Source organism: Varanus komodoensis, unplaced genomic scaffold (assembly GCF_004798865.1).
Source record: "Varanus komodoensis strain SLA01 unplaced genomic scaffold, ASM479886v1 scaffold9, whole genome shotgun sequence".
NCBI classification, from domain to species: Eukaryota; Metazoa; Chordata; class Lepidosauria; order Squamata; family Varanidae; genus Varanus; species Varanus komodoensis.
The window spans coordinates 35,443,584-35,457,788 of NW_025336598.1; the positions used below are offsets into that span (position 1 = coordinate 35,443,584).

At 44.9% G+C, this 14,205-nt stretch overlaps 1 protein-coding gene across 2 annotated transcripts in view; it reads left to right on the forward strand.

Moving 5' to 3' along the window:
* ACVR1 (activin A receptor type 1) overlaps positions 1-14,205 on the forward strand; it is an 89,581-nt gene that overhangs the window by 51,672 nt on the left and 23,704 nt on the right. The window contains exons 3-4 of one of the 2 annotated variants that reach the window (XM_044417822.1): positions 9,851-10,111; positions 11,628-11,779. In XM_044417822.1, coding sequence (XP_044273757.1) covers positions 9,851-10,111; positions 11,628-11,779 — 413 coding nt within the window. Of the gene's footprint in view, positions 1-9,850; positions 10,112-11,561; positions 11,780-14,205 lie in introns of both variants that reach the window. The other variant, XM_044417821.1, reaches the window with a different exon arrangement.

Consider the following 14,205-nt stretch of genomic DNA (forward strand, 5'->3'; position numbering starts at 1 on the left):
AGCCTGTGTGCCCTTTACTGTTCCAGAGCGGGCGTCGGGCCAGGATCGATGGGAGATGCTCTCATGGTCCCTTGGAGCAACATGACTTTTTATGTGTTTCCTCCAATCCCGCTTCTGATGAGAGTGGTAACAAAAATAGCCCAGGACAGGGCCACGGGGATACTAGTGACTCCGTGGTGGCCGAGACAACCATGGTTTACCACTCTCTTGCTGCTGTCCAGAAGAACGTTCCTTCATCTACCAACTCTCCCGTACTTGTTAACGCAACAAGGAGGAGTGATCCGCCATCCGGATATATTCTCTCTGAAGCTGACGGCATGGCGAATCACCTGATTCACATCACCGAGTCGTTACCGGGGACACCTCACGCTATGGGTGACCTCACTCAACACACGGTATATGCAGCCCCGACTTCGAATTTGACAGCGAATATCACGATACCAATGCCTGCCGACAGAGAAATTCAGGCGATTATCGAATCTGCGTTAAGACCATCCACTCGTCGTTCCTATACGGCTAAATGGAGAAGATTCTCCTCTTTTGCGGAGTGCCATTCGTTCTCCCCTGCAACGGCTTCAGTCACCAGTATCTTACAATTTCTTTTACATTTGCATCATGAGGGACTTAAACCGTCATCCATCAAAGTTTATGCAGCCGCTATATCCCATTATCGTGGCACTATACACGGGTTATCAGTCTTCTCACAACCGCTGGTTCGGCGCTTCATTAAGGGACTACAAAACTTACATCTGTCTATTCGCCCTGCCATGCCGACGTGGAGTCTTTCTGTAGTACTCCAAGCGCTTACCAAATCACCATTCGAGCCTTTAGTAACTGCGGACTTATGCCTGGTGTCATGGAAAACTGCCTTTCTAGTAACTGTTACATCAGCATGAAGAGCTAGCAAGCTTTGTGCTCTCCGCATAGACCCACCATTTCTGAACTTCCATAAGGAAAAAGTTGTCCTTCGGATGGATTTCTCCTTTTTACCCAAGGTGGCCACATTGTTCCACCTGAATCAGGATATCGTTCTACCAGCTTTCTTTCCGTCGCCGTCGACCCCAATAGAACGTGCTTTACACACGCTTGATGTTCGCCGCTGCTTGGTCTTTTACAGATCCCGCACTGAATCTTTTCATACTACTAATAGACTTTTTGTTAAATACTCTGAGCAAAAAAAGGGATCACTGATATCATCTCAGAGACTCTCTAATTGGATCACCCAGACTATTGTCCTGGCTTATCAGCTATCGAAAATAGACTTACCTGTCTCTCCAACTGGCCATTCTACACGAGCAGTAGCGACCTCGTCCGCTTTTGCTGCAGGGGTTCCGTTGCAAGAAATCTGCAGAGCTGTGATCTGGGCTGGTCCATGTACTTTCACCAAGCATTATAGGCTTGATGTACGTGCCAGACGGGATTGCTCTTTTGGTAGAGCTGTTCTCTCATCTGTTCTTCGATGATGACACCTCCCTCCGCCAAATCTGATAAGCTTGCGAATCACCCATATGTGTGATGCACAGAGGCCACGATGAAGAAAAGTAGGTTGCTTACCTGTAACTGATGTTCTTCGAGTGGCCATCTGTGCATTCACACAACCCACCCGCCGGCCCCACTCGGTGTCGGTGAGTGGATATCGTGTTTTTTCTTGGTACCATACTATAATTTGCATCGGTACCATTTGGATTATGTCGCTGGGTGGTCTTTTTTTTTTTTTTGGTACAGAAATATTAATGGCATCGGTACCGGGAGGTTATATCGCTGACTAGAGATTGTTCTCGGTACCGTACTATAATTCACATCGGTACCATGGGAATATAATGGTGTCTTATCATTACTTTATTTTTAACCTTTAGAGGGCGAACGTGCGGTCTTCAAGACTGAGCAAAATGGCGGACACTCTGCTCTATTTATACCACAAAGGGGGAAGGGACGGAGTTTTCCCGCCAAAAACCGTTAGCTTTCTAATCTTCCAGCCTAGGCACTGCACAGGCGCAGCAACCCATGTGTGTGAATGCACAGATGGCCACTCGAAGAACATCAGTTACAGGTAAGCAACCTGCTTTATTATGATCTGTTGTGCATGTGATAAGTTAAATAATATTTTCTTTCTTTCCCTTTTTCTTTTCCCTCTTTTGTAAAAGAACACCTGGAGAAATCTGTAAGCACCACTTCTTGGTGGCTGCCAACTCTAAAACCTACTCACTTTAAAAGGCATTCTCCTTTTGTTTTTCATACTTCTTTGATATGGAATGCTAAAACTAGGCTTAAATGAGCTACATGACTTGTTCGAACACACCATCTGAACTAATAAATATTGTAGAAAAACCAGAGCAGGCATTACAGAGTGTATTACCCTAGCTGTCATGCTTTGGTAGAGCTTGCAATACTAGTATTCATTTGAAAATACAGCCGTTTCTACTAGTTTGTATTTTTTCTGTCTCAGCAAACAGTTCCTATTTGTGCATTTACTAAAAGTGTTTCTGGGTAATAGTAAGGAAAGAGCAAAGTAGAAACTCCTGTCTCAAGTGTTGTGATACTCCTAATCCAAATTAATATATAGAGAACTCATTTTTTTAAACATCACCCTTGAAAACAAGTGTGGGTGTTTATATATGAGGGATCACCCTGATCAGAAATACCCATTTGATAGATTCTGTGTGAAAATTTGTTTTTATGCAAGAGCAAGTTGTCTTGGAAGAGCATGGTGATTCTTATCACTTTCATTCTATTGTAGGTAGTTGTTTTGACACCTTTGCTGTGGGAGGGAGGTATACTAAGCAAGGCACTGAGTAGAAAATATTTCATCATCTAATTTGCACACACGTTTGTTAATGTTGCATTTAGGCTGTTACAGTCACTGTCTTCACACCCTGCCTGTGAGCTTCCACTGGGCATCTTGTTGGCCTCTGTTGGCAAAGCCTCTTCCCAGCAAGACTCTTCTTAGGTTAAGATGGACCCTAACCCTAAATTATAATCTGTGGATGTTAGAAATGGTTTTGTCTCATTTAAACTGGAAAAGGTACAAGCGACCTGGTTGGGCAAAGTGGGGGAGATTATTTCCTCCAGTGTGACCCACAGCTTCGTTGGGTGGCAGTTGGCAGCATCACAATGATCAGCTGTGATTCCATCTCACTGTCAAGGTGCCACATTCACAAAGTACACCATTTCGAGTGCAGCTTCTAGGGTGGGTTTGCAAGGCAACTCTGAGCTTCTCTTGATGTACTGTTGATTTGCTGTTGATTAGTCTTTTGCCTGTGCTTTTACTGAGTGTTCCAAGTCCTGAAAGCACACTGGGAACAGCATTTGTCCATGAGCATGTGACTATAGTGCAGAGTCTCCCAGCTGAGTCACCTCTAGTCACTGCAGACACGTCTGCTGTGATTGAACCATGTAAAGAACTTCAGGTGAGAAAAATCAATGATCCATACTGACGTAACACAATTCATTGGTGGCTTTGGAGTCATTTACCTGGAGTCTCACCTTCCACCTTCTGTTGTTCGTTTGCAGTTCAGGTTTCTTCAGCTTTTTAATGATCATGTTGGGCTTTATTGGATGTCTGGCATGTTGGTATTGTTGGCAAGGAATTGTTTAACCAGGCTGTCAGTGCTTATTTTTAAACATGCACTAGTTCCATCAGGTGGCTTAAGGGCAAGGTGAAGGGCCAGTCGACAATAAATTTCTTGATTTGAAACCAATAATTCAACTGGGGTTAAGTGTGTCACTTAGGAGCAGAAGAAAGAAAGCTGATGTAACTTGTTTGAGGTTGGATGAGCGGGGTCCCCATCACCTTCTAGTGTATCTCTTACAGTTGAGCATATCTGTGGGATTAGGTCTTCCCCTCTCAAAATGCAGCACTCCAAGCTAGAAAACACAGCCTCTGAAGGTGAGCAAGAATCAGAGGAGGGGTTGGAGCACATTACTGAAATGCCAAGGGTAACAAGCAAGATTAGCCAAGTGGCTGGTGAGAACCAGACTGCTTCTGGTTTAGTAGGGAAACACTGTAGAACAAGGAGGGTCAGAAAGGGTGCATCAACCCAGTGATCTGTCATCAAGCCAAATAAGCAGACCAGCTAGGAGCTAGGCAAACAAGCAAGCTTCCAGAGAAGGAACAATCAGCGGGAGTGAACAGGGAGAACTAACAGGAGTTCTGCAGTGGAGCTGCAGTGGACGAAGAGGCAAAAGGAGTGAGTGTCCTGGTGCATGCCCAGGAACTGTCGCTTCTAAGTGGCTTTGTGTTCCCAAATGCATCGTTACCACATGGGGGACACTTGGTGCAACAATACTGCACCAAGCAAGAAAGATCTCAGAATTATTGTAGATCACAAGCTGAATATGAGCCAATAATGTGATGTGGATGCAAAAAAAACAAAAAAACAAAAAAACAAATGCTGTTTTGAGCTGCATTAACAGAAGTATTACTTCCACATCATGTGAAGTACTAGTTTCCCCTATACTCAGTACTAGTTAGGCCTCATCTTGAGTGCTATATCCAATTCTGGGCACTTCAGAAAGATGCAGACAAACTGGAAAAGGTTCAGAGCAGTGCAACACAGATAAACGGAGAACTGGAAACAGAACCCTGTGAGAGGAAAGGATCAAGAATGTTTAACCTTGAAAAAAGAAGACTGATAGCATTCTTCAAGTACTTAAAAGGTTGTTACAGAGAGACGATCAGGATCTCTTTTCAATCATCCCACAGTGTAGGACATGGAATAATGAGCTCAACTTAAAGGAAGCCAGATTCTAGCTGAACATCAGGAGAAAACTTCTTGTTATAGTAATTTGACACTTTGACAATGGAACCAATGACCTAGGGGTTTCATGGGCTGTCCCACACTTGGAGGCATTTGAGATGCAGTTGGACAGCCATCTGAGAAGTATGCTTTTACTGGGAGTCCTGCACTGAGCGCAGAATACAATCTGGCGGCCTTATAGGCCCCTTCCAACTCTGCTATGCTATGATTCCGTGCCTGCCATTCCTGCCATTTGGCCCACAAGCAGCATGAGCCTCCCTGAGTGAGAACCAATCCTTTTTGGGGAAAAAGCGGGGAGAAAGGAGAGGAAGAGAAGGATTCAGTTTAGACACTATGCCTAACATGGACAAGAACTAACTCTACTAATCAGAGAGATCACTGCTTTGATAGATGCTACTTGTTACTACACAATCTGTGCTGCATAGCCAGTCTAGGTCAATAAAATACTGTATCTTAGAAGCCTTTTGCTTTGATCTTCTGGAAAGATAAAAGGAAAGGGGCAACATGTGCTCATGACAATATTATTGCAGTATTCATAGATAGCCAGAGATTTACGCCAGATCTTTATTCGGCTCTAGTTCCTTGCCTGAGCTATCTATATCTATATCTATATCTATATCTATCTATCTATCTATCTATCTATCTATCTATCTATCTATCTATCTATCTATAATTTTTGTATGCCGTCCCATTCACATGAGCCTTAGGACAGCTTACATACAATAAATAAACCCAATACAAATAATACACATAAAAACCAGATTCACCCTGGTGAAAAAAACCAGATTTTAACTCCTATTATCTGCCACATCCGAGTATGCTTGTAGGGCTGGTGACAGTTGTAGGCCAAAACAATGAACAATAGCAGGACGTGTTTTTACCTCTGCTCTAGAGCATTGTCTCGGTTTGTAAGCCTGTTCCCCCCCCCCCCCCCACCTTCATGAGTAGACATCAGGGGAGCATCATGGAAGACAGTGGAGGAACACTTATGACTAATCCAATCAAGGATCTTTTGGAACTAATTTTATTTATTTTTTTCCGTCAGTGGTGCATTCATACCGTCTATTGGTGGAGCTGTTCTGAGGAAGGAGGTGCCTTTTGCATCTTGACCCTCAAGGTGAAGTAGTAGATCCTCTGTGCAAGACAATCCCACAATAATGTCATTCATTTACATTCTAATTTTGACTCCCCTTATGGGCAACAGTCCCTTTAGATGAACCTGTTGCTTGAAACGCTAATATTGTCAGTTGAAAGATGTGGACATCTGGTTTGCTCACCTGTTCATTCTTTGTCCTGATTGGTTAAGGTGGTCAGAGGAGGGCTGGCTGGATAGAGGAAGCTAAATTATCCTTTTAAAGTCACCATACATGACTGAAGAAAGCAGTAGTAACAACCTTACTGAATGTCCATTGCCACTTTAGGTAACTGTAGCCCGCTCTCAAACATGCATTCTATTCTTGGCATAGTACTCAAATGTGCGGTGGCAACCCAACGGTGTCCAGGTGATACTGTTTTTCTGGATCCATTTCTGTCTGGTTTTCGACTGGCTTGGCATCAAAATGGTATTTGTCACCTCTTAGTTGGGAGCTGGACATGAGGAATATATTCCTATTGGTTCTGCCTGAACTCTTAGCAGCTTTCAGTACCATCCATCAAATGATCTTTCTGCATGACCAACAGCTGTGGGATTTCTAGCTACTGTTTCATGGTGATTGTCATTCTTCCAGGAAGTGGGCTTTCAGGATTTCATGTTAGGAGAGCTGCTGCTTGGCACCTTGGCCTTTTGCTTTATGGTGTTGGCAATGTGTCGTCTTACCGAAGCTACTAAACAAGTATGCGAAACCACCAGGGAGGTTGTCCTAAAGGGCTGGAACGTGAGGCAGTTGATACGACGGGGACACTTGGCTCCGCTGCTCAGATTGTCAAGGACTGGATACTTTGCTTTCAGTGGTAAGGGTGGTTGGGATGCATGGGAGAATCTCTTCCCTAGCACTCCTGAGATGTGCAGCTCCCTGTGCTCAGTGTTCTCTGTCTGTCTGTCTGATGCTTAGGTGCTATCTGAAACTTTTGTAGTTTTAGCAAGTTTTTGGCTTAGCTGGCCAATGGCATTTAATCTCTTAAATATACAAGATATATTGAATACAGTTATTGTAATTGAATGTATACACAAACACACACAATGTGCACACACACAAATGTCTCTCTGAAAATTGTGTGTGTGTGTGTTATACAATATACATTATATATATTACATAAGTGGGTGCATTGTCTTGTTGCTGTGGTGGTGCAGCTTCTTCGAGGGGTTGGTGGGTGAGCCTTTTAACCTTCTCCTCCTTTTAGCGCTGTGAAATATTTTGCTCCCATCACATGGAGTCCTGCTGTAGGACAGGAAGTATTCTTCCTGTAAGGCCTCCCAAGCAACCTTCCCTCTTTTTCTATCTTCCATACATGGAGCTTGGAGTCTAGCATAACTTGGATAGTTTCTACATTTCATCTGCTGAGGAGCCTTACTGACCAAGGGCTCAGTATATGGACTGAACCCATTCAGGCTGTAGGTTTGCAGTCTCACTGGGGAATGTCTAGCATCGAAAGGCCAGCAGTGTCAGAAAACATCCTTGAGCCTCTGAGAGGGTCTCAATATCTTGCAGACCCATGGCAGATCCCCACTCTGCCCCCTGTGAAGTGTGACTCCCATTTCAATTTCCCACACTGCTTGCCTCTAGGACATCCTGATGAATTAATATGGCAGCTAGACCCAAACGTGGATTGCTCAGGGTGCTGTTTCTTTCACTACTTCAAGCCCTCAAGTCCCCACCCTTGGAATAGAGTACCCACCAGTGGACACTTTGCCCAAGTCCCCTGAAAATCTGCGACTAAGCTTGAGCATGAAAAAGAGCACTTCCAAAGTTCTGAAAGGGTGTCATACCCGTGGTTGCAGTACTTATAATTACTGTAAAGGAAGGCTGCTACAGTGACATTTTGAACAGGGAAACGATGCTGGAAAATTGGCCAGTCGAGTCCACCTGTAGGAGACAGCTACTGGGCTGAACCATCCTAGGCAACCTGGTCTGATGACACGGCCACACTGTCTGTCATCCTCGCCAGCCTTTGTCTTCGTTGGATCCTGTGAGTGTGGGGTCAGCCGCAGAAGTCTGGTGTGTCAGAGTAGGTTGCTCCCTTTTGAACCTCACTCCATAAAAATATGGATGCCTCACCTGAATTCACATTAGTTCCTTGCTTGGGGACAGATACTCAGATTTGAAATGCAGGGTTTTGCTGTCTAGATGGAAACTGCTTTGGAATGAATGGTGCTGTTGGGAGCTGCTGTTTTAAAATAATAAGCCGTTGAAATTGCCAGTGATATCCTCAGCAAATTAAACATGTACTGGAAGTGGAAATCAGGGGTCTGTGCTGCAAATTATTTTTAGATACTGCTTTGTGCAACTAGCTTTGTTTTCCTCAGTGACCATATGCTATTTTTCCCTCAAGTTTAAGACAGTATGGTTCCTATTAAAGCTAGACTTTTTAAAAAATTAAATTGCGCTGCTTTGCTAACAAGGCAAATTGACTGAATGGGTTTTTCTTTCCCTGTTTCTGGAAGTAGCTCAATAATCTTGATATACATAAAAATATAATTGTGCTGAATAACCGTTTGTTTCCAGCAGCATTCTTAGCATTAAGTGTTCTTGAAATGTGTAAAAAGTGTGTTCTTTTTAATGCAAAAAATAATAGGCTAGTTGTTCTGCATACAGGTGGTTGGTGTGGTAACAGATCTTGTTAGGCATGTGGGTGAGGAGGAAAGAAAGCAGTTGGCGCTTTAAGGCACAAGCTTACATCTCAGATGCAAGATGCTTAACAAGCCACCCTCTATGAATGTCTTGGTCTGCAATTTCTGCCACTCTCACCATTGGGCTGATGGGAGCTGTAGGCCAAAGGAGAGCAGCAGGAGGAGAATGATGTAGGCTGCACTGAGTTCTTCAGAAAAGAAAAGAAAAAAGAAAAGGAAAGAAAGAGCAGGATATTAATCTAATACATAAATATTGGGAGGAATAACAAGCCGGCCACCTGCTCAGAAGCTGGAGAAAGTCCTGCCATACCAACTGGCAGAACACAGAATCCACTGCCCATAAAAGATAGACTGGTGAAACACATCAGATGGCAGACGAAGATAAAGTCCAGGGCCGGTGAATCTAAACAGCAGGGCTAGCATATCAGACAGAATGGCGGGGCTGGATTGGGCAGAGGGCTTGCTGAGGGGAAGGTTAACTAAAAGGACCGGAGCACATGTGCAGCATTCTTTCAAACTGGCTGAGCTGCCCCTGGGTGTGTTTTCCACCTGCTTCTGTGGGAACATACCCTGGGTTCAGCCTCCATCAGGTAAAGGTGAACTGTCCTGCCATACTAGAGCTCTGCCTACAGAGGTGTTGAGGAAGGGAAAGATAAATGCCTTGTATTAGTACTATTATTTCATTGCATTTTTACCCCGCCTTTTTTCCTCTTGCAAGGAAACCTTAACAAGGGTCTCCTCCTCTCCATTCTGTTCCTCACAAGAACCCTGTGAGGTAGGCTAGGCTTGAAAGGTAGCGACTAGCCCAAGGTCATCTGTGGCTTGGTGTGAGAGCTGCATTGACCCTTGTTTGCAAAGGGATAGTAAGCCTGAATTGGAAACTGTGGTTTGATACAGGTTTGCAAACAGTTGATAGGTTTCTTGGTTTGTGGGAAACCTTCCAAGAGAATACTTCTGAACTTTGGATGTGTTTTAAGAAGTTTATGTCCCAGCGGTTTGTGTTGCTTTAGAACTCTGTTCCATATGACTGAACCCTCACAAAGCTGGACAGCCCCCCACCTCCAAATGCTTGGCTCACATGCTCAAAATATAAGCTTGTCAAAATATGGTGAGCCCTCTTTGCTGTGCAAATGCTGAACAGCTTGCTGCTGCTTCACACTGTGATGCTCCCTGGGGTGGGAAATAAGCAAAACACTGGCAGAGTCACTGGTATTTCTTGTTGAGGATACACCAGAATGCATTTTTTGCATGTCGCTGGCTAATGTCATCGTGCTTCTCTCCCCTCCCCTCCCCTCCCCCTTTGCAGATGATGAGCTAAAGCTAATGACCGACTATGAATGTGTGTGTGAAGGCATGTCATGTGGGAATGGAGTCCGCTGCAGAGGCCATCAGTGCTTTGCCTCCTTGAGCATCAATAACGGTGCTAAAGTGTACCAAAAAGGTTGCTTCCGAGTCTACGAACAAGGGAAAATGACTTGCAAAACCCCTCCGTCCTCCGATCAAGCAGTGGAATGCTGTCAAGGAGACCTGTGCAACATGAACATCACAGCACAGCTGCCCACAAAAGGTGAAAGCTTTTAGAAGTCTTTAGAAAAGTTCTTTAGTTGTCTTTGAAAGAAAGGTTCTTCTGGTGTCTTTAGGAAGGCTCCTTTTTAATGGCTCAGGCTCTTCTTGGTAAGTTTGCAGCCTTCATATATTTGGGGATTGAGTGGCATCTCTGGTTTTGGATCACGGTGGGTGACATAGAAAGATGGTGACAGCATGTGCTGAGTCTGTTTAAACAGAGCAACACATGGATGGTGGTGGCTTGAAAACCCAAGATCGTAATCTGATGGCTTCAGATTCCTTCTCTAGGGTCAGGCCCAGGGTTCGGTCCTGTTGCTGGATTAAGGGATAAGCGTGGTGAGTCTGCCGCAGGACTAGGCAATTACTTTGCGTCATGGGCACATTTAGGGTAATATCCTGGACATCTTCACAGAATGACAGCCGCAGGAGAAGAGGCAAAGGACGAGTTACGCCAAGGCAGAGGTGGGGTTTAAGTTCCAACGCACTAAACAAGTTTTTTGAATCCACTGTTTTCAGCACCAGTCCAAACCTGTTTTATAGTAAACTCATTAACATGTATTAATTTTAACACATTCAGGTTTTTTAATTTAAAGTGTGAGGCACCCAGAGGGGCCCAGTGCTGCATCTACATCTCCTAATGCCAGCCCTGGTCTAGGGCGTCCTTCCCCGGTCTGGTGCTGATCCTGATATTTTGGATGACAACTCCCAACATTTCTTACCATTGGCCATGCTGACTACTGCTGATGGAAACTATAGTCCTGCGGGTGGAGGGGAGACTGATCAAGGGGAAAAGGAGAAGCAGCATTTGCTGTCATCTCAGAGAAATGGTTGAATCAGCTTTGTTGTGTTAGAGGCGGACCTGACATTTGATTTGGTGGCCAAAGCCAGCAAACAGCTACAATGGAGCATAAACTGGGATCTGCAGATGGAAGACGGGATGGGAGCAGAGACAGCAACTGGTACGGGGAATCATAGGCCAAATGGGGTAGGTGCGTAAGAAGTGAGTAAGAGAGAAGCTGTACTGTATGGTGTACATTTGAGCAGAGACATAGAAGAAGGAATGCAAAAGACTGTATGGCAGCAGTGCAAATACCAGTCAGGGCATTTATGGCCAACGTGGCTGTCAGGGAAGAACTAGCTTTGCACAAAGCGCCTGGTGGCTCCACGTTCGCTTGCTTGAGAGTCTGGTGGGCTTTGCACTAAGGCTGGAAAGAATGATTCTGCCCCATTTGGTCCTGTCTTCCTGTGCCGCTTCCCCTAGGCCTGTTCATCAGCCAGAGCCATTCTGAAGATGCAGAATTCTGCACCTAAATTGTCATTGGGGATTTGCATGAATGTGTACCAGCAAATGTGGCCTGGCTCTCCTTGGGTTTCCCTCTTCAGCAGACTTTTGTCTGAATTGTCAGCATAAAAAGCATCTCTAACCTACTACTGTTGTTTCTCTTGTCAAGGGCATCCACTGCAAGGGGAAGCAGTGGGTTACACCATGGAAACCCTTATCATTCTCATCCTGGCAGTGGTTATGGTGCTGATAATCTTTTCTGCGCTGGGAGTGCTGATCATCCGGAAAGTACAGCAGCGCTATATGGAAAGGCTCAATTCGAGGGATGCAGAATACGGGACAATTGAGGGGCTCATAGCCTCGAATGTTGGTGACAGCACACTGGCAGTGAGTAAATCTTGTCTTGTGACCTGTTGCTATTCATGTATCAGTGCTCCCTTGCTTTAGCTTCTGTTCGGACTGCTAAGAATGTTAAGTGCTCGACGCTGCCCAAGGCCCAGTTGCCGTTTTTAGGATCTCGGGATACAAGGACGTCAGCATGGTCTTGTGTGGGCCTCTCCCCAGCCTGGTGCCCTCCAGATGTTTTGGGAGAAATTCACAGCATTCCTGCCCCAGCTTGGCAGGGGCTGCTGGGAGCTGAAGTCTAAAGCATCCCGAGGGCACCAGGTTGGCTTGTGCAACAGGATACAGTGAACTGACAAGATCAGAGTTCTAATTGCTGCTCAGATGGGAAGCCCACTGAATGATCCTGGGCAAGTCACTGTGTTCCAGTGGGGATGCATCAAATGTGCTCTGCCCTCACTGTTTCTTGGAGGAAAAGCAAACTTCACATCTGTTTCTTTATTTTATATGCATCATACTTTATTTATACATCCAGTTTTATAAGATGGCCCTGTGGATGGCTTATATGTATCAAAGTAACGGAAATGACGAAGCAAAAATGCTGTGGTAAAATCTCAAATCAGTTTAAAACTGAGGAAAATAAAGTTTTCTTTAAAGTTTTCCTCACCTTAAAAAAGCTGAGGGAATAAAATCCACTGAACTAAAATGGAATGAAGCCGCAGCCTAATTTTAAAAGCTTGTGCTGGGGCTGGGAAGGTTGACGCTTGTCTCCTGAAAGGTCCTGAAGTTTGTATTCCACAGCCGATGGGCCATGATGCAGAAGCCCTTTTGCTTCAACTAGGCAGGGGCACGTAGAGAAGGGCTTCTTGAGCCCCAGTGCCTGGGTAGCAGCAGTCCTTCGGATGCTGATGTCCCATGCAGTGAGGCGCTTTAGGGATCAATATCAGCACTTTGAACTGAGACCAAGAGCTAGCGAAGATGAGAACATACTGGCAGTGCATGTTCATAATGCTTAGCCCCAGTTATTAAGAGAAATTTAGCAAAGGCCGATTTCGCCAAAGACAAGGAAAATGCAAGTGCGACCAAGGGAGAGTTCAGCAGCCAATTTTCTTTATTGCATAGAGGAAGTCCTCAAACTTGGTGTGTGATCAAGGATCTGGCATTGTGTAAAATCTGGATCAGCCTTCCTCAACTTCATGGTTGCCATATGTATTGGACTACAACTCCTCAATAACCATACTGGCCAGAATGCTGGAAATTGCAGTCCAGCTCAGCTGGAAGGTGACAGGTTGGGGAAGGCTGGTCTGTGTCAGAATCTGGAAGTAGGACAGGAATCCCCCCTCCCCCTTTTGGTAGATGGCTTCTTTGCAAAGTAGACACAATCCAGATTGCTCCTTGCATGTGGCCCAAGTTCTTCTGTTGGTTTTTCTCCTCCTCTTTGAACTGTGAACCTCTATGCTGTCTCCAAAAACTGCACTTGTGACCCTGCACAGTTTCAAAAAGTGGGTTTGCCCGTCGTAGTGGATCAGTGCCCTTCATGCACGGCCTGGAGGCCATCAGGGGTCTGGATGCATGGAGCTGTTTGCACAGTTCTCTGGAATGCAGCCGACACGTTACTTAAGAGCACACTCAAAGCCTCAGAACTTCCATTTAGGCATAAGAGGGGCTGGAACTGTTCCTGTGTTTTGGTGCTTGTGTTTTTAACTGGAAGCCAGGAAGGAGAGATTTTCAGCTTAAGAGTAAAGAATGGGAAAAGGCTATCTGGGGTTCATTTTAGGTTTCATGCATTGCAGGTGTAGGTAACCTTTGGCCTTTCAGCTGCTGCTGGACATTAACTCTCATCAGCCCCAGCCAGCATGATTAATATTAATAATCATGGGGGTTGTGGTTCAGCAGTATCTCGAGGACTGCAAGTTCCCCAGCCCAGGTATATTGTAAGAACAGGCACATTTTATATAATTTCATAGCGCTTTTTATATGTTAAGCATTTTTAGAAGAAGGAAAAGGGACTAAATGAGTTTTGGATGAAGGAAAATGAGCCTTAGAGAGGTGGCAGCACAGCATGGTGCAGTCCTGCCTAGAGGTTCTTCTTTTCCTGCTCACAGTGGCCAACACAACCAAGCCCCTCACTTCTGAACAGGCAGTGCATGTGTGGGCAAAGGTCACAAAGAGAAGGAGATGGGCAGTGCATTGCCCAGCAGCAAAAAATGAGACTGAAGACGAGTATCTTTTGAACGTAACCTATGCAGAAGTTTGAAGGGTGTAGAGACCCAAGAGAAATGTTGAAAGCTTGGCACACTGGGCAGGCAATCCAAAGAGATGGGAAGCATTTGGAGAAAACTGAATCTCTTATCTTGATTAAAATGTAATGCTGTAAATGTTATAGTTTGGCCAAACTTGAATCCAGTGTAACGGGAGATTTTTGGACTCACTAAATCCCATGCGGTAATTCAATCATCTGCGATGCTGAA